At 33.7% G+C, this 21035-nt stretch overlaps 1 protein-coding gene across 2 annotated transcripts; it reads right to left on the bottom strand.

Moving 5' to 3' along the window:
* Positions 1 to 20130, bottom strand: LOC121407102 (amino acid transporter AVT3B-like). Of its 2 annotated transcripts, none has more exons than XM_041598036.1 (14): positions 19866 to 20130; positions 15751 to 15800; positions 14624 to 14912; positions 11994 to 12033; positions 10598 to 10663; positions 7531 to 7678; positions 6868 to 6945; positions 6370 to 6439; positions 5699 to 5763; positions 5258 to 5324; positions 3427 to 3609; positions 2208 to 2359; positions 1711 to 1770; positions 1 to 1061 (listed from the first exon to the last, which is right to left on the bottom strand). In XM_041598036.1, exons 1-14 carry the CDS (start codon positions 19968 to 19970, stop codon positions 977 to 979), a joined length of 1458 nt encoding a protein of 485 aa, XP_041453970.1. In that variant the 5' UTR covers positions 19971 to 20130; the 3' UTR covers positions 1 to 976. The 2 variants fall into 2 exon arrangements, with proteins under 2 accessions (XP_041453970.1, XP_041453977.1); XM_041598043.1 differs by having other exon boundaries at positions 14651 to 14912; positions 19866 to 20129.
* Positions 20131 to 21035: the final 905 nt, after the last annotated feature.

The raw sequence follows: 21035 nt of genomic DNA, 5'->3' as shown, positions 1-21035 counted from the left end.
GCTTCCTATAGATTGGCTTCAGTGCATATCCTGAAAAATGGCATTTATTCCTTTTTTTTGTATTTGCTTGTCAACTTTTTTTGACAAAGTCGCACCCCACAAAAGTCTGATTCTGGATCAGCGCCTGTAATTACTTATAGCGAAGTCACATCAATAATACCAAATTATATGTCAATCGTAGACCTGTTCATGCTGTTTAGCATTCAGCACATTTAATCTTCACTATCATTTTTCTTTTGTGAATACCAGTTCCAATCATGTTGAGATGTACACATATACTCAATTAATATACAGCATTATTTGTCATGTGAAAATGTCTAGGTACCAACATTACATCTTATTAGATTTTAACTTCAAATTAAATTCAGTTGCACTATCCATTTTCCACAATGCCTGTTTTGAATTTGATCCATTCAAAAGTATAGTAGTAACAACACAGAAAACAGAAAATAATGTCCCATCGCTCTCGACTTGTATCTGTGCTTTCAGTTAAATTGGTCAACATAATAGATAATTATTCTATGCATCACATATTCAATGTTTATAAATTTTAAAATGTCATGCATTTTCTCATCAGTAATAAAATGGAATGGTATTCTGTCAGTATTGTTATAAGTGATTTATTATGCAAGAGGAAGTAATTAGTCTTGTCCAGACAGACTTTATCATTAATGAAAGGGGGCCAATAATAAGAGACATGCCTGTGCCTCACACAACACAAACCTTAATAGCATTATCATTTTTACAACTGATTGCACATATTAACCAATGGAATCGATCGTGAAAATCAGTCCCAAGATCAATGATTATGCTTTGTGTTACTGGCCCCAGGTTATCATTGCTGAGATGTGACTGACTAGGAATTCCCCATCCCCAACCCAACATTAAACTCTCTCATAGCACACAATCATTAGCTAATCTATAACTTGAACTCTATTTGGTCTTTGCTTGTTGGATGGGATGTTGATTATAGCCTTCATATTCCAGTATCTACAACTGTGTGGTTGGGATCTAGGGAAGGAAACAATCTCTTCAGGGCATCTATCGTCCCTAGAACGGTTCTGATGGATTAAACAAAAGGAATAACAGAAATAAAAGCATATTATAATTTACAATACGGAAGTAAGCCAAAACCTACAACTTCAATATAGCACATTGAGAAGAAAACTTGTGCAAGTAATCTTTGTTTCTCAAATAAAACAGGTTGTAAAGAAATGTTGAATAGCTGCAGGTGAAAAGGGGGAGGGGTATTCTAGACTACACAAATCAGACAACCTACATTGTACACTTATCATCGCTTCCTCCTCCTCCATAAACTCATAATTTACAAGATTTTCTCAGAATTTCTGAGTGTCATGAAAGTTGTCACCACAGAACAGTTTTTAGTGGCAGTATAAAGAACTAAGCACGCACAAATGCATGTCTATTTTCCCTTGAAAAAATGACTGAAAATTGTCAAATAGCCACAGAAATTTAGTCAATATACACGACTAATACATGAAGCTCGCATGTACACACTGAATAAGCTCTTATAAAATGTGCATTATGAACTTTGAACTTGGAGCATCAAATATCATGTAAATAAGGACAATAATGTGAACCCTCAAATATTCATGCTCTGCAACTATTAATAATGTGTGTAAGTTAATAGCATAAAATGATATCAAATTTGTCTTGCATCAATAAAATACTGAAAGATCAAAAACTTACGCTAAACAACCCATAAATATGAGTAGTACATCTAAAATCTTGGCAAAACATGAACGAGACCTGCAAGGAAAACAAACATGAACGATCAATATCATTCTACTTTTATTAACATTGTAAAAACTGAACACAGCTAAATAAACATAATATTACTCTTGATCAAACATACATGTACATACAAAATTTTGTTATCATAAACCTCATACTTCATCAATATGCAGGAATTAAAAAGGAACTCTCAATTTTGGACCCTTGAATTTGATTTGTTGACGCCTTCATGCAAAGAATTGCTTGAATTATGATAAACGTGTATTGTATATATCTTGGGGCTGAATTTAATTTCCCAAGGTTTCTTCATGAATACAGACATATAAAATCAAAATTTTATATCAATGAAAAATTTTAAATACTGAAAGAATATGTCGAAAATAGTACACTAATAATAAGTGAAATCTGTTCCAATTTAAAAATTTATGTAAATGATTGTAAAAGCAACTTACTCTTGGAATATCCTCCAATGTATAAGCCCTGGTAAAATAAATGCTAAGAGGGTGCAACATGTCGCCCCTACTAATGCCATGAGGGTAGTAAAGTTTGGTATTAACACCACCACCACAGCAGTCAATAAAACCATCCCTAGTCGCAGAAAATTCTAAAGAGATATAAAATGAAACATGACTTTAATAGATATGTAAAATTCCTTCCAAATTATTAAAAGAGCAGCAATAACTCATAGACTCTGTCAAATTGAATGGATAGCCATGTATGTACCTTTACACATGCTACAGATTTTGTTATTATTTCATATCACGCAAGTTCATGAAAGGCCTCCTAGCACAACAGTATGCTAATTACTAATGGAGCCACCCTACTAAAAAAAAATTTTGAGTAAAGAAATAGTTCACAAAAAATCCATTATAAAATATCTAATGTATAATTATGGATATGTAGCCATATCTAGATTATGACAATGAAAAGGTCCAGGGAAGCATTTCATGAAAGGACTTGCCAGACATTTTATCCGACAACTCCTGTTTTATCTGACAGTTACCATAGTAACAGTGCTTCTCAGCCAATCAAAATCAAGGAAAGTTGTCAGGTTAGTCAGACGAAAATGTTAATGATACACTCTCCAGGGGGCCCATTTCATAAAGAGTTACAACTATTGTAACTGTGCCATTATGCCAACTACCGTGGGAACAGGGCTCAGCAGCCAATCAAAGTTGCCATGGTAGTTGCCATAATGACAAAGTTACAACAGTTGAAACTCTTTATGAAACGGGCCCCTGGTGGGTGTTTCATAAAGCTATATGTTAAGTTACGCACAACTTTACCAGCGACTGGAACGTGTTCTTAGGAGCCAAGACAGCTACATAGGGATATACCATGTAGCATGAGAAAGGCTCACCAATCGTTCATAAAGTAATTCATAAATTATGAACAGCTTTATGAAAAAACCCATCAGGGGCCCATAACACAAAGCTTAGCAATGATCGTAGAATGTTTTTTTAAGATTAATTGCATTGACTACAATGTACAATCAATCATGAAAATCAAGCATACGATCAATTGCTAACCTTTGTGTTACCGGACCCAGTTATTCATTTTAGATCTTATTTAGTTCGACTTAATTTTTTTATGAAACACTCCTCTTGAATTATGAGGTTGTTACCTTTATACCAACATTGCTGAGTACAAGAAAATAAGGTTCAGACTTACCCCTTTAATAACCTCATTATTAGGGTCATTTATCAATCTCTTCTCCATGATTCTTATAACAGGGAACATCATGACAGGGTATGTGAAGTATAAAGAGAATGATAATAGAGCCTGTACAGCATGGGGTAATACACCATCTGGTAGATTGAGAGTAATGATGTTCATGGTTTCAGGACCAAAAGACTGTCAATGAAAGATGTCAAAGAAAACAGAACAGTGAACTAAGAAATTAATTTATCTGAAGTGCTCGGTTTGAAAAGACACCATTTCAATTTTTTTAAAGAAAAATAAGGATGAATTTAGATAATTATTCATCTAGGTACCTCTAGTTTAAAATAAATTACAATTTCAATCTAAAAAGCAGCCATGAACAAAAATTATCTAATGTCGCTTATCCACATAAAAGTTTTTACATAATTGAAGAAAAAAACCCATTTTTTTCCAAAGTTTAATACAATGAAAGATATAGCTATAGTAGCCAAGGAAATCATTTGACTGATCAACCATCCACATCCTCAGATATTTTAAGATTCAAGTCCTGGGATTTTGGCAATACATGGAAGAAGGTAACAGACCACATCAAAGACCCCTGTTACATCTGAGAGATTCCCTACCTCGGGCCGGCCCGGGGCCTACCTCGGGTCGAAAAGATGTAAACATCCCAAACCTACCTCGGGCCACCTTTTAGCGAACCTACCCGAGACCACATCCAGAGGTAGTCTCGGCTAGGTATCGGGCCGGCCCCGGTCCACCGATTCGTAGATGTAAACGCACACAAGCTTTCAAACCTACCTCGGTCCGTTCGCCAGCTGTCAAATTACGTCATAGCGCGCGCTATCCCCTCCCCAGCCCCGTCGTTCTTCGAATGTTCTGCGGCATGCGACATGTGAATTGGGATTGATAAAGTTTTTGATTTGAGTGGAAAGAAGGAAGCATTTTGAACGTATCCTTTTCAAGTTTAACGACTGCTGGGATCATCAGCATTCTTCCAGAATAACGAAATGTAAACAACTTCAATTAGCGCGCGCAAATTATTCAAAGCCTAGATCGAGAGTGCACTTTGGTGTCAGCAATATCGGATACCGCTCGAAACCATACCGATGGGGAATCAACGCTGTGATGTAAACAGACCACATTTCGGACTCGGTCCGTTCGCGAAGCTAATCCACCAATAGTCCAGTCAAGGTTGCAAGTGGACTCGGTCGGGTCTCGGGTAGGAAACTTTCAGATGTAACAGGGGTCAAAGACTATTATGCTTTAATACACATTTTCTAGTGCTCCCAGTCCCTATAAATGCCAGCTCAGTCTCCAACAGGTTGACAAAAATCATGTTTGAGACTTCAATGCATGCAGGAAATATCAGCAGCTATCACCAGGAATGCAGATATTGAAGAATAGGAATTGACAGAGTGTGATTCTTTCAAAAAGCTGCCATTAAATGTATCTTAGGCTTTGTTGAATATCTATTTAAAGCATAATACAGAATTGAGAAAATGCTACAATATTAACCGAGTAAATGTTGTTAGCAGGTATAAACTATTTCATGAGATAAAGTGAAGTTTCTGTTACGTTGTTTGGATGAAAATAATACTGTTTTAAGTGATTGTGATAATTATATAGATAAGATTAACTTTCAGGATCATTGATCCAAATTTCAGTATGATTTCATAAAAAAATTACATATTTTCCCAATGTGTAGTCAGTTAATACTTCCATTATGCTAATAGGGTTAAAGCAAAGTGGAAATTGTTGACAATTTTCAAAACACGGTCCCTTAACATACAAATTATTGGCAATATTGGATAATTTATGATTATTTTTATGGACTTACCAAATACCCACAGGCTCCGAACCCAATAAATAAGCTTGTCATTGAAGCAATTGCCAATTTGAATATCCTGTCAAAGAAAGGAATTATCTAATAAATACTTCTCAAAATAAAATCTGACAAATCTCTTAAATTGAGGATTATTATAATGCACAAGACTAATAAAATGACATTTTTTCTTCATACAAAAAAAACTTTAAATATTTCATAGAAATCTTCCAGAATTAAATTAATACTAAAAGTTCATGAACACATTGTGGGAGGGCAAGCCAGAAACCGAAATCACATAAAAAAGACATATATATAGAAATGTAATAAGCATTATATAAAAGTGGAATATTTTTATCATCACCACATATTACAATTCACTATGAATATAAAGCTTTCCTACAAATCAAGAGAACTTCAACACAGGGCATATTATTAGATAAAAGTGATACTTACGATCTAAATTTTTCCCTTTTCTCCATAGCTACGGAACTTTCAAGATCTAAAATCATTCCAGCTCCCTATTGAATAATGGGGAAAGAGCAAACGATTACAGAAACTAACATTACAATTAATCAATATATATATACTGGAAAATCACAGAATTTTCAAAAGGTAGCACAGCTACTATTTCATTTTGATTTTGAGAGGGTGGTTGCAACAGTGGGAATGATATATTCAAACACAAAGCAAATTTCAGCAAGAGGTCATGGAGAAAATAATGACTCCAGAATCGCAGAAGTGGTTTACAGTACACCATATGTAAAGTCCTGAAAGGAGTAGGAATGAGATAAAAGATAGAAATAGAAGTGACATGGAAAGTGGAGGTTGGGAAATAGAACGTTTCTTTGGAAATGAGTGTATAGTCCTTAAAAGGACTGTAAACCAAAACGAGTGTAGCAGGGTGAGAGGCTTGAGTAGATGAGAAAAGGCTGGCTGGAGTCGGCAAATGGAGTTGCATGGCAGGAGGCGAACTCGATTTCCTAACTCATCACCATGCAATCCTTCAAACAACAACTCCGGAGTCAGAGAATGAAAAATAAAACTATTCTAAGATTTTAATCATGTGCCAATGACACAATAACAGAATATTTCAAACGACTGATTCATATAAAAAACATACATACCTCATAACAGTAGAATGCTATCACTAAAAAGAATGGAAAGCCTTCTAATGACATTGTCTTTGGATGAATTCTGTGCATGAAACATAAAGCAAAAGGAATTACAGTCAATGACTATGAGTCATATCTATTACAAATAAAAGACATACCAGTACACACAGTACATATGTTTTTATGATAACATTATTACATTTTCTGTGTAATACAAAATTAATGCTTGAACAGGACAATTAAGTTTCATTTTCTTGCATAATATCAAGCAAGTTATATGATTCAGTTTCAATTAGTAATGTACTATTTGACACATAATGACCAATTCCAATCCCTAACTCCCCATCCCCCCCCCCCCCGAAAAATCAAACTAATGAAAAAAAATATAATTTGTACACAATAGTAAACAAACTATTCTATATATACATTTCTTGGATTTTTCTCATAGTTTTTTTTTCCAAACTCCAAAATGAAATGATTTTCTAAATAAGATTTTACTGGATTACTTACGGTACATTGTGTATGTGTTCAAAGTCAAACCAAAACACAACTGTGTATGCAAAAACATTGGCAAAGTCTGCCATCAAGCTACAATGGAGAAATGGAAAAGAAAAGAAAACAATTTTAGGCAGCTTTTGTGATATCACAAATGGTAAACTTCTTCTATGCTATCAGCATTACTGTGTAAGTAAATCTTCAGAGATCATTAGTTTGATAGTAATTATAGGGGGAAAATTCTAATAGCAACATTAAAATGATTTAACATTTTCACACACAAACCAAAAAATTATAATGAAAGATTTTTGTTTACTATATCATCCAAACCCTACAAAACGAGGGGAATCTTTTAATTTCGAACAAGAAAACTTCTTTGATCTTATTTTTCATAAAATGAGATATACATACACAGAAATACAGGCAACAACAATATTGGTTTCTGCATACATGTACCAATGACTGATCAAAGTGCCAACAATATCATTATCTAAATACATGTAGCCTTGCATTTAATTACCATTCTATACATTTTCTGTTCCTAGTAGAATTTTCCAATAGAATTAAATAATAACTCCCACATAGAGACATTCAATCAGCATTATGGTAAAGATACATGTACAATCAATTTATTTTTTTCTAAATAAAGTTCATCTTTTGAGAAAAATGTCTTTTTACCTGAACAATGCTAATTTATTGAGATGTCTTAGAAGAGATAAAGCACAGCACCCAGGAAGCATGAACACTATATAATGATACATAGTAAGATGCTGAAAGAGAGCTGCCAGATTTGATGAGATGAATATCAAATAACTGCAACAAAAACCTGAAAGGTTTAAAATGAACAAAATAAGAGAAAAGAAACATGAAAAAACAGAGCGACTGGGCAATAATGTCACAGCACTTCATGCAAGTATTAAATTATATAGTTAATGTAAGTTAAAGGTATTGTTTAACTTTGTGAGCAGCTGATTTAAAAAATTCTCAAACCATGATGAAACATGTGCACAAGTGCATGTATTAGAACTAATAAACCCTGAAAACAACCATTATTGAGAATGAAAAGCTAAAACTACAAGGCAAACCCCGATTTTGTAAATAGGCGTCTTATAGACACCTAAATAGTACACATAAGTGTATGGGATGAAATTAAGATGGTGTTTCCGGTCACTTTATATTTCAATTTTTGAAGCACTAAATAATTATTTTCGAACGCAATTTTTTTCTGGGCTTCATTTTTGTAACATAACACAGACACAGGTGACAAGTGTGACCTTCTAGCTCAGATTTTTTTAAGTCAAACCAATGTTAACCAATCACTTTAATCTACAAGCTAAGCTACATGTATACCTAGAATATTTCACCCTGTCCACTGAGCATCCGTCTGTAAAGAACTATACATGTATTCACAGTCGTATCTTTATCCCCCCCCAAAAAAAAGGGGGGGAGAGTGAAACTCTTAAATCCCTAATAAGGACAGATCAAGTCATGTTATGCCATTAACATTGAATAATCAAAACAAATGGGTTGAACTAAATTTAAAACAAATGCATGTGAGGTGCTATTTTTACATTGAAACCTATTTTGTTTTTCTAAAAAATTATTGTGCAGAATCCGTCAATTATACTTGTGATGACCATGAATTAGATAGTTCTCTCAAAATTGAATCTAAGTTCCTCTTGAATCACTGTTTGTTTACACATGCACCTAGATGATATTCAAACAAAAATGTAAGAGTATAAACTATTACTTTGGCTACATTTCAATGACCTTCTATAAGGTTTATAAAAATTTATGAACAAATTGGTGGATTTTTTTGTCAATATTACAATGTTTCACAATACTTTTACTACATTACACACAGAGGTCATAATATAATATTTACATGTACACGTAATTTATCAAGTTAAGTTGATCATAGAGTATAATTCTCTCTTTCAATATTACAAACAATGTTTCACAATACTTTTACTTAATTACACAGAGTGGTCATAATGTTTACATGTAATTTATCAAGTTGATCATAGAGCATAATTCTCTTTCAATATTACAAACAATGTTTCACAATACTTTTACTAAATTACACACAGAGGTCATAATGTTTACATGTAATTTATCAAGTTGAGTTGATCATAGAGTATAGTTCTCTCTCTAATACAGATATAATTATCACATTTTACCACCTGTTCTCATATTTCACAAAGAAGAAAAATTTAAACACATTGGCAAAGATGTGAAGTAGATAATCTAACAAACAGGAAATTCTTTCATTCAAAAACATTTCCCTAACCTTGTGCACTGGCATCAGACTTTCATTACACATATGACTGAATGACTACCAAAATAACTTGTTTCTTGTACATGTACCTGTATATCACTTTATATGACCAAATGCATTACCAGAAGACACAAATATTACAATGTACAGTGCGTCCCAGAATAAACGAAACAGAGATTTAGCGATTATTTATCATAACTTAATCATAAATAGAATAGACAAATGACCTACCAATTTAAAGCTTAGAATCTCCTCTTTCATCTGATATTACTTAGGTTATTTCTTATTCACGCATGAGTGAACAAAAACAATTTGAAGAAAGGATACCAAAAACTCATTTGGAGGGGGGTATCTGGGTTTCAAAAAGAAAACCACATTTTTGAAAAGTTCAATATCTGCTCTTTAATTTGGTACCTCAATTACAGAAAATGGTCAAGAAATAAAAAAGCTCTGGTCATTTAAAATAAGGCTTGTATTTCCATAATTTCATGAGATAAATGTGTTTTCACCGGTTTCCCACAGAAGCTTTCGCATGGTGAACAATAGATTTAATGCATGGCTGATCGTCAACAAAACGGAGTGTCGAGTGAGTTTGAAAGCCAGCCTGTAAAACCTCTTCATTTTATGAAATTACTGAAATTCATGCCTTATTTCAAATAACTAGAACTTTCTTATTCCTCAACCATTTTCTGTAATTTAGGTATCAAATTGATGAGGGGATATTGAACTTTTCAAAAATGTGGTTTTCTTTTTGGAACCCAGATACCCCCCGCCAAATTAGTTTTTGATATCCTTTCTTCAAATTCTCTTTGCTCACTCATGCGTGAATGAGAAATAATCTAAGTAATATCAGATGAAAGAGGATATTCTAAGCTTTAAATTGGTAGGTCATTTGTCTATTTTATTTATGATTAAGTAATGATAAATGATCGCTAATCTCGGTTTCGTTTTTCTGGGACGCACTGTATATACATGTACGTGAATAAATCATGTTAAAATACACTTCACTCCTGTCTCAAAGTCAATATGTGTGCTATGTGTGCTACTATTTCAATGAAATGACTCTAATAATACTGGTACCATATGTTTTGAGAAGGATATACACATATGTCCTAGTTCTATGCACTGGATGCCATAACAAATAAGCCTTGTTCACACACAGTAATAAGTGTGATTAGATTCACAAGTAATGGCCATGCTCACATGTCACACAATTTAAAAACTTATATAATAAATTTTAGATCCTGTGTGATAATGCATGCATCACATTATCATTACATGTACATGTATGAACACCTCATAATTATGTCAACTATTAATGAATCTCACAACCATTGCTCTATCAAAATAAATTAATTTCATGATTACGGTCTAATTCTTAATACAAAACACAAATACAGACATTTTATATAAATGCGAGTAACATACTGACATCATGCACATTGATTGGATCATTTTAATACATACCTGTTTGAGAAATGACTATTGACATCTCCACTATCAACCTTCCTTTGCTTCCAATAGCATAATAAGCTGTACAAAAAAATGAAAGAGTTCATGGAAAATGTACATATATTCATTTTACATACTTTCATATCAACTGTACAAAATTTTCATAAATATCACAAGACAGAAGAAATCTGTAATGAATTATGCAAGCAATATGAAAACATGTTAAATAAAAATCATAATGACAGAAAAATGACTGAGCTTGAAGTTTACTCAATAATAACATCTTGAATATAAAAGTTGCAACAAATGGTTACTGAATGTTTTCTACATTTCACAATGTAGGGGAAGGCGGGGTAAGTTGTGACAGTTTTTGCTTTTTGCATGTTAGAATTGATATGATTAATAATCTTGTCGAAATAAGTACCTTGCCTTGAAATTTCATTCTTCTGAAATATTTTCCACTTATATATAACTTTCTACCCCAACACTGAAAGTCATCGTGACCTTTGAAAAAACCGATGTCAAATGGCTCAACTTGCCCCATATATGGGGTAAGTTTGAGCCACCTTCTGGGGTAAGTTGAGCCACAAAAACTATGTACAAAATGTATGGGGGAGAACCAGCATGTCAATTTTTTGTTTAAAGTCTTTTCACTTGCTAATTCTCTATAAATACTAACATCCTGTAAAAGGAAAAGAGCAGTCATGTATATTTGCTCCTTTCAGCCTGCATTTCAATCTATTTTTATGGTTTGTTTGTTTTTAAGATACATTACCATAGGAATTACCATGGCTCAACTTGCCCCATGCTGTTTGGCTCAACTTACCCCAGTCCGAACTTAGTGCGATAATTTTGTATCCACAAATTTATTATGCATCCATCATATAAAAGACTGACAAGAATGAAGATCCATACCTGGACTAATAATGTTGTTATCATGTCTTTATTATATTCAAAGATGTGTGTGTTTATAAAGCACTTATCTATTTCACACTCTTTTTTACTTTTTTGGCTGAAATTCATATTTTTCCCTCTAAAAAACTACTTTTTGTTTCAAAGTTGGAAACAATGTGGTGGGGTTAGGGGTTATGCTATGGGTCATCAATACATGACACCACCACAATGTCTGACTCATTCATTATTGGCCTAGGGCTGGTGGCTCAACTTGCCCCTATGCTCAACTTACCCCGTCTTCCCCTACTTATTTAATAGCATTGTTTTACACGTTTACATGTACCAGAAGAAAAAGAAGAAGAAAACAAATTCCTAGTTATTTAATGACACACATGTATTGTGTGATTGATTGTCAGCAAGAAACTTGTATTTTTCACTATGAAATAGCAATATCTATAGGTCTCATGCATGCATACAATACAACAGGAACACAAGACTTCATTCTATCTATACTTACCAAGATCTCCATAATTTAACTCCTTCAAATGCTCATTTTCCTGAAAAAAAAACACAAGTAAAATTAAACATTAAAGGTTTTTTTTATACAACACTTTATTAAAAAAACACACACGAAAAGATATGAGCTGTCGCACCATACTTGAACAATGAGCAAAATATGTATAACCTCACAATTTAAAACAAAATATAATCAAGTAATGAAGAGACTCTTCATTGAAATACATGTAGTCACAACGGCCAACGTTTGTATTTAGTACTTTCTGATGTTTCACCAATGAATCTAAGTCCCGGTGTTTAGAATTCATCAGTTCATTTATCGAAGTACATGTAATGTACATTGTATTTCCCAAGGTAGGCTATAAAGTAGCTACATGTATGTGTTTATAAAAGAATTTTGTTTTAAACGGTTGTATATTTAAAGGTGGTATCTAATGTTAGCTTCAACTTCTCAACCCTTTACAATTCAGAAAAGTTATGTGTGTGTATAAGGTGAAAATACAAGCTACATGTACATGTAAGTAAACTGTATGTGTATAAAATATTTGTGGTAAAAAGATAGAAAAACAACAAAGTATTATACAAAGCAAACTATAAATTCATACCTGTGCACGAATACAGAATAAATTGTACAGTGTCAATGTGATAAAAAGTGTAAACAGACTCCCTTTCTCTTCCAACAGTTATTTTGATACCGAATAGAGAATTAGAAGATTGAAAGAACAAATTGTTAAAGACTGCAGTGCAGTTACGTGTAATGAAATTCTCTTTCATTTTTTTCCTTTATTGATGATAGGACCTATTGCTTTGGCTTTGTCCTCAAGTAAAATTTTGGCTACAATTTAAGAAAATGTTCCATGATGAGACTGAGATGCAACAAAAGACTTCAACAATTTCTTGAGTTAAGTGCTACAATTGGTGAGATTGATAGAGAGAAAAAGATGACAAGATTCTTAAAGAGACTGATGTTAAAGTGAGTAATGATAGAATAATAACCAAAGTTGGAATTTAAAAATCAAAGAAGTAGTATGATCATTCAGAAGGCACATCAATCCTCCTGTTCTGGTAAGACTAGTAAGTACTTGTAAGCCATTTTTTGTAACTTTGACAGCTTGATTACATGCGGAAGCACAGGTGAAGCCGGGTGGGTGTTTCATAAAGCTGTTCATAAGTTAAGACCGACTTTAAGATCGACTGGTGATCCTTTCTTGTGGTAAATGGCATATTCATTGGCGACGGTTTAGCGCGTAAGAAAGGATCACCAGTCGTTCTTAAAGTCGCTCTTAACTTACGTACAGCTTTATGAAACGGCCCCCTGGCCCACACCTCTGAATTTTGCCGAGTTAGCCGAAATAAGCATTACACAGCCAACGCAGCATACTACACAGCAAAATATTCAATTATCATGAGCTGGTACAGAGTTGGGTGGAGTAAAACAAAGTGATGCGAGCTGAAGTAAGGTAAATCTAGGTAAATCAAACAGTAACACTGCGTTGGCCTCTACGTAAGATACTCACTGTTGCTCGTTGTTGCTCATCCTTGCGCGTCATTGCATGCATTTTCTTGTTGTCACTTGTCTTTGCTTTTAAGACTTTTGGTTGCATTCAGTTTTGGGTGTTTGAAAAAATCACTAAGTACTGAGCTAGATGCAAGGCTTCTGCAAATTTAGTCTGCATATTGACCTCCAATATAAAGCTTGTTTCAGTGCATTGTGTAGCCTTGCCCAGGTTCGGGCAATAAACAGCTGAACGCAAGCCCAGAATGAAAAGGTGCTAGCCAGGCTTTAGTGAAAAGATAACTATGTTGCGAACAGAGATTATCTTGAAATATACAATAAAGGATGAGATTTCTGTACTGGGTATCTAATGGTAATCTCAAAGCCTATGTACACCTTTGATAGTAATACCTCAATTACATTTGCTCTACATTGGCCATACAAAGAGTAAAAAAACAGCCGTTTTATTCATTTTATTCAAACCACCTTTACGTAGCTGGTACCAAAAAAATATAAATGGCTGTTTTGACTCTCCGTAGAGCAAATTTGACTGAGGTATAAAGCATCAATAAATCATCTAACAAATCAAGTACAAAAGTGCATATTTTTTCAAAGATTATTTGTGAAATCTAATGTTTGTATCTAAAAGGGCTCTTTGAGCATTTATTGGGATATCAGGGTGCTACTGACTATATCCTAAAAGTTTAAACACATTTCATGCTTGTGAAGTGATTTTGAAACAAACTTGAAAATTATATCTTATTTTGATTGGGCCCCAATAGAAATTAATTTTTATGAAATATCGCAAGATTTGGCCATTAAAACAAATTTTTATTCTATATCCTCTGCATGAAAGTGGTTTAATGGTATTCATATTTATAAAATCTAATCACAAATTGGATGTTACATGGGTGGGGGGGGGGGTTGAAAGGGAAGAGTACCAAACCTTGAAATTCACACTTGCAAAATCTAGTCTCCAAGATATTTTCGCCCTTACACTCTCTATATTCTTTAAGTGTAAAAAAGAAATGATGGAAAAGATATGAGTGTACCGGTACTAACCAATTAGCAGCCATTACCAGGGTATGATGAGTGCATGATAACTGCAGCATGCAATGGATATCAAAAAGACTTACGCATTGAAAACGGCGAGACTTTTTTACCTCTGTCTTGGAATTCTTGCTTCCTGAGACGACATGAACCTCTCCATTGGACTCTCCACACATTACCACTTCTTTTTCACTATTTTCTGAGTTTCCATTTATGAGGTTCTCCATCTCTTCCTTGTCTCCTCCTCCACCTCCTCCCCCGTCTCCTTTCTCTGCATCAGGTCTTGGAATGGGGGATACTTTGAAAAGCTTCCGGACTTCTTTCCTCTCTTCTAGCTTGTACTTGCAGTCGATTAATAACAACATGGCCTTCATGCTTTGGTAAAAAAGATAAAGACCTCATCAAATACACACTTCACTATGACAATATCCCTGTTACATGTACCTGCAAATGGTATTCTTATATTCAACAGATCAAGACATCTTACATATAATACGATTGAATGAGCCCACATGTACATATGACCTTCCACAACATCAATGAGTTCCAGCTGGATTTTTTGTGTAATAGGTCCAAAATATATTTGGGTGAAAAAAATTTGTTTCACAGTAATAAAAATAATCTGTCAAGTTTTAACAAAACATATTTTGCATCAAATATGAATGTTCCAAGTATAATTATTCTAAATGAAACTGCATAATACTGGAAACATTTAAATCCTTATAGTCAAAGTACAGTCGCAGTTGATATTGACGTCATTAAGGTTTTGAATATTTCTGAATGGAGGCTATACAGGCCTATAAATTGGAATTTTTATTTTACTTATCAAAGCATGTTAATGAGTTTATACAGGGTTGGATTTTTACCAATTACTATCACAATTTCTTTGAAATTTGGATTCCAACTGATTGCCTAGTGTGCTTTATGCTATATACTCTAAAAATATCTTTCCTTGTTTTCTAACATCATTATAATTAGATCAATGAGCACTCTTCACCTGTCTATGGCAACCAACTAAAGGAAAAAATAAATGTGGCCTTTAACAATATATCATGTTTATAGACAGGCTGTTACTATAGAAAGGTACCTCTAAAAGAATAGGGTTATGTGGTTGCAATAGATAAATGGCTGTTATAGACAGGTTTGACTGATCATTTTAAAGCTCAAACTCTATACTGAATACTGGTCTGACCCAATGAAATCGTTTCTTTACCTGACAACTGCAACAAACAGCATGATGAGAATCCCCTCCCAGATGCCAGCCTACATGAAAAATAAAATAAATAGAAATTCCAATACAAAAATGCATGAAAATGATGAAATGAAAAACCTATCAGTCTGCAAAACTTAAGAAGTGCAAAATATATGTACAGTACATGTATGAATCTTCAAAACTATTTTTCTTAATAATTTACCAATCGAGCCTATCTAATTTTTCATAATTCATACTTTTACTTTTTCTCATAATGGCCATTCTAATCTAGCACAATAAAACAGGAAAAAAATCAATCTCATCTGGGTTTAACGAAATTATCAATGCTATACACTGCATGTTCATCTACATACACATCTACATGTAATCCTAATAAAAAATACGACACTTGATTATTATAATTATTCATATTCAAGTTTCAAATTTTATTATTTGTTAAATAATAATTTTGTATTTTGTAACATTGCACATCGAAGCGATGTCATAACGAAGTGGTTCAGGAGTCAAGCCTTTTGTATTTGCGGTGCTTACCAATGGATCGAAGGATCTACACGAGATCGGTCTGGTAAGAAACCTCTCATTTTTCATTTTTATACTAATGTATTTTTAACCTCTTCATACGCATTAGGCGTATAAAGGTTCATACATGTAGATACATCATAAATAAAATCAAGAGAAACATACCGATTTCACCCTCTAAATATGATTTCCTACATGTAGGGAAATCCATCCTTGTTGAGAAGTCAAAAATTCACCTCGGGCAACCATTATTGAAAAATGTTAAGTTTTGGTGGCCCGAATCGGACGACCAATAATTTTCAAAGTAGCTCTATTTTTCTCCCGATATTGCACACACTTATCAACTTTCTACAGTTCAAATTGCAAGCCAGTTCGTCATGCACCCTTCTTGTTGATCTACACACAAATACACACAAAGTTTGCATAGTCATGGTCATGACAGTACATAGGTAAGTACAACACAGTCCCACGTGTGCATTTGAATGTATGTTGATACTTGGGTTCCTTTCGAGGCTGTGTCTTTTCTAGCCAAAAATAAACAATTTCTTAAGAAGCATCCCGGATCGGACGTGAAACTGTTCTCTGTTTCAATCAAAGTAAATCCAGATGAATAGATTTTTTCCACTGTTATTAGACAATTTCTTTCTTGTTTATAAATGACTTCTTAAACTACTCTTGAGAAAGTAAACACTCTGGAAAGGCATTTCATTGATATGAAATGTGAATTTTTCCAGCATTTTGGCAAATATAGGGAAGAACTTTTCTCACACTTTTTTCCAGATATACATGTAACTTTTGTAATTTTCTTATTATTTTTTTCCTTTCATTTTTACAGTGGTTAAACCATTTATACATGTAGGCTACCTCTTCCCATTGAATTTGCCTGATTAAAGAATATATTTTGACTGAAAAAAATAATAATACAAACTAAAGGATATAAAAATAGAAATGCGCCATTCCCAAAAGATAAGTGAAAATCATTTGCTTGGCTTTTAATAACATTTCAGTCAGAATAGACTTGCCACAGCTGCTAAAAATATTTGTAATGGCTTGATTTTCCCCCCTTTTCCCCTTATTTATATTAATTTGTTTTATTCATTTTTCTTTCATTATCTTTTGTTTCTTTTTTTCTCTAAATCTTTTCTTTTCTCATGTTTTTTCTTGTTTTTGTTTTTTTCTTTCTTCATTTTCTTTCTTTTGTTTTATTTCAATTAGAGGTCTATTTCTTTTATTATTTTTGTTTTCTTTTTGTAATATACTTTTTGAAAATTATTATTGTTTCCACTTTTTATGCATTGTTCTAATTTTGCTGCATAATTTTCTGTGATTTTCTCCTGCTGTAACATGCTGCAAAAGAGAAAACAAAAATAAACTGGATTTGGGGCTTGCATAATCTAGGTTTTAGTATTCAAAGAGGAAGGAAAAATCATTGCTTTGTACATCTATCTGAGTTTATTTATTTACTTTACAATTATTAGTGTGTGTCTATATGGAGAAAGAAAAGTCTAAACAACCTGGAAACAATACAATTCATTTATTCTCTTTCAATCATATCATATAAAACAATGATAGAACAATTTATATTTTACCACAAATCAAAATAAAATAACAGCAAACAAGGACAATGTTTATATACAAGATGTACAAAGTAAAAGTTACTTTGTGGTAACTTATACTCAGTTTTATACAGTAAAATGAATAATTTGTATAATTTGGTAAAAAACATTTTTCGGTCACAGTCGGTCACACATTTTGAATGGTCACAATGGTAGACAATGGCAATAATTTATCAGATTTATTTAAAAAATCATAACTCTCTTAATATTTGGCCTAGAGTAATGATTAATATACCATTTTAAATGTTTTTTTCAGCCCTTTCCAATGGACTAGGTTACAATGTAATTCCATGATTTTTATTTTTTTGTCACATACATGTACCTACTCCATGTCGGCTCTAAATCACTTGTTCACTGCTACCATCCTGCATGTGGGGAATCTACAGGTAGGACTATGGTATGCCAATGTTGTACAGAGCACACACTTTAAAAAATCATTAAAATATCACTTTTGTGACCAAAATTACTAATTTCCATACAGTTGCAATTTATTTTACATTAGTAACTTGGGAATAATTTTTGTATTCACTAGAGCGCTCAAAAACTTGAATTTTGGGCATATTTTTGTGTACGCCCTCTATTGGTGGAAAGTAATATGGCAAGAATATTTTCATTTTTTTATCTCTCTTTTTAATTAAGAAAAAAATTATTTAAAGTGTCAAATTTAAATAAGAGCCAAGTTGTATGAATAATAGGTGTAATGGAAACTGTCAGTGTAAAAAAATCAGGCATTTGCCCCAAACAAAAAGAGAAAATAAGCCAAACATTGCCATCCTTATTTTGCCACACATGGAGATATAACTGAGAACAAGGTTATATTATAACCTTGTTCATTGAATGAGTGCTCTAAATCACCAATTTTTAGGCTAACAGGATGGATTTGGAGTATAAATAATTTGCTGCTGATTTCAAAACATCGCATGTGCCAGGGTCTGAGCTTGGACCCTCGTGCATATGCATGCCATGTTTTGAAATCAGAAGCAAATTATTTATACTTGTGAGGAAGTCCATGTTGGTCTAAATCACCAATTTTGAGGCTAACCGGAGGATGGATATGGAGTGGGATTAGGGTGTAAAAAGGAATTAAGCTTCTTATTCTTGATAGTTTAGATGTAGAATCTTCACTATAAATACGCATTTTTTCCCCACCTTTGCCACTCGAAATATCAGAGCGAGTTTTGGGGCTCGATGTTCGGAATTTCAAAACATCGTATGCGATCGGTCACTTTGAAAACATTACATGCGATCGGTTTGACCTGCGACCGATCGCATGCGATGTTTTGAAATCGGCCGTGAATAATACATGTGAGGAAAAAGATACTGGCCCAAGGCAAAATCACAATTTGAGGATAACTGGAGCATGGACATGGGTGAAATACGGGTGTAGGCCTAGAGTAAAATAGAATTATAAAAATTAGATCTAGTATAAGTTGATTATCTTTTTCGTTATATTTTTTTTCTTTGATTTTTGCGATAAACATGATTTCCATCCCACCTTTGTGAATCAGAATGTCCGAAATGGTTCACCATCCCGAAGTTCAAGTAGGTGAAGTGTAGTGACTACTGTATCGGTAGTGAAGACTGAAGTGGAGTGGAGCCTGCACGAACTTCGCTCGAGGTAATCATCATGATAATGGCAAATGCCCAATTTTATTTTATTTGTTGTTGAATGTTGTTATTGTTAACATTGTTCGGCATTGATCTGTAGGCCCCCTATGATTTTTTCTTAAATCCCTTCTTTTTTTTCTTGTTCTTCCCCGGGCAATCTTCTCTTCCTTGTCAAAGATTTGTTAACTCTGCAATCTGCATCGCCATGCCATGATCATGTAGGCTAGGCCTAGCTGAGCCGGCGCCCGCCCGCACCGTACCTACCTGATGGTAACCCGGCCTGGCCTGGCCTGGCCCGAGATGACAGTCATGCATCGTCATGCAATTGTCGATAATTAACGCTAAAACTTGTATGGGCGAAAGCGAACTCACCTCTTTGAATGCATAGGGTAATCCAAGCACGCCAGCTCCCACGAAGGATATAAAAATATTCGCAAATATTTTAACGCTGGACCTTGTAGCATTTCCACCGTGCATCTTGATTATTTTGTGTCAAAACGTTGTCATAGAAAGGTGTATTTTTCGTTGAATTCGGTCCAAGTCTTCGCGAAGCGAAGATAGCAAATGACGTTTACGTCGACACGTTATAAGTCGGTATTCTCTATCCGAAGATTTTTTGTGAAATAAAAGGGGATTGCGCATTTTGTGTTCATAGCAATCCAATGCACGAACAATGAAATTCAAAGCATTGCCGAATGAAAATAGACTACATTGGCGATCGTGATGCATGGCAGAAATGAATCATTGACATTTTCATGATCGATGCAGAACACCTTTTTTTTTAGAATTTATTTTAACAGACCCCCGGAACAGTCCACCCCCTTTCCACCACAGTAATGTTCTATTTTGGAAAAAGATGTGCATGATATTGTGTTATTATAGCTAACAAGTGAGAGGGTGCATATGCATTTAGGGGCCAAACATTCCAATAAGGCGCATGGAAAAAGAAAGAAAGAAAGAAAGAGATAAAGAAAGAAAGAAAGAGATAAAGAAAGAGATAAAGAAAGAAAGAATTAAATAAAGAAAGAAAGAAAGAAAGAGAGAGAGAGAGAGATAAATAAATAAATAAATATCGGGGAAGAGGAAAGAGAAGACAATTCAGAAAAAGAAATATAGGAAATGGAAAGAAGATTGAGCAATGAAAAGAAAGTTTAATGAAAAAGAGATGTTAAAAGAATGAAATACTATAGTTTTGAAGAAAAAAAATGATATTCCTACCTCAATTAAATCATTATTAACTGAGAAATTAACTTAAGCTGGAGCACATGTATGATTGCAATCTCATTAATTTGTATACTGTAGTCTCTTCTGATCAATTTGATAACAGAATTACCCCGTGCTTCTACAAAAAGTCTGCATTTTTATAACTCTTTCTTTCTGTCTCTCTTCCCCACCTCTTGATTCACCCCCCCCCCCTCTCTCTCGTAGATAAAGGAAATGGAAAGAAGATCAAGCAATGAAAAGAAAGTTTAATGAAAAGAGACAATTTTAAAAGAATAAAATACTAGCTATTTTTGAAGAAAAAAAATATTTTCCTATACC

The sequence above is a fragment of the Lytechinus variegatus genome, chromosome 1, assembly GCF_018143015.1.
Source record: "Lytechinus variegatus isolate NC3 chromosome 1, Lvar_3.0, whole genome shotgun sequence".
NCBI classification, from domain to species: Eukaryota; Metazoa; Echinodermata; class Echinoidea; order Temnopleuroida; family Toxopneustidae; genus Lytechinus; species Lytechinus variegatus.
This window is presented reverse-complemented; position numbering and strand designations above follow the sequence as displayed.

Excerpts from the sequence above, each read along its gene's own strand:
- LOC121407102 (XM_041598036.1), bottom strand. The coding sequence starts at position 19,970 with ATGCACGGTGGAAATGCTACAAGGTCCAGCGTTAAAATATTTGCGAAT. Across the intron at positions 5,325-5,698 it reads AAAAGGGAAAAATTTAGATC|GATATTCAAATTGGCAATTG; the intron begins GTAAGTATCACT and ends TTTCTTTGACAG. Across the intron at positions 1,771-2,207 it reads CATTGGAGGATATTCCAAGA|GTCTCGTTCATGTTTTGCCA; the intron begins GTAAGTTGCTTT and ends TTTTCCTTGCAG.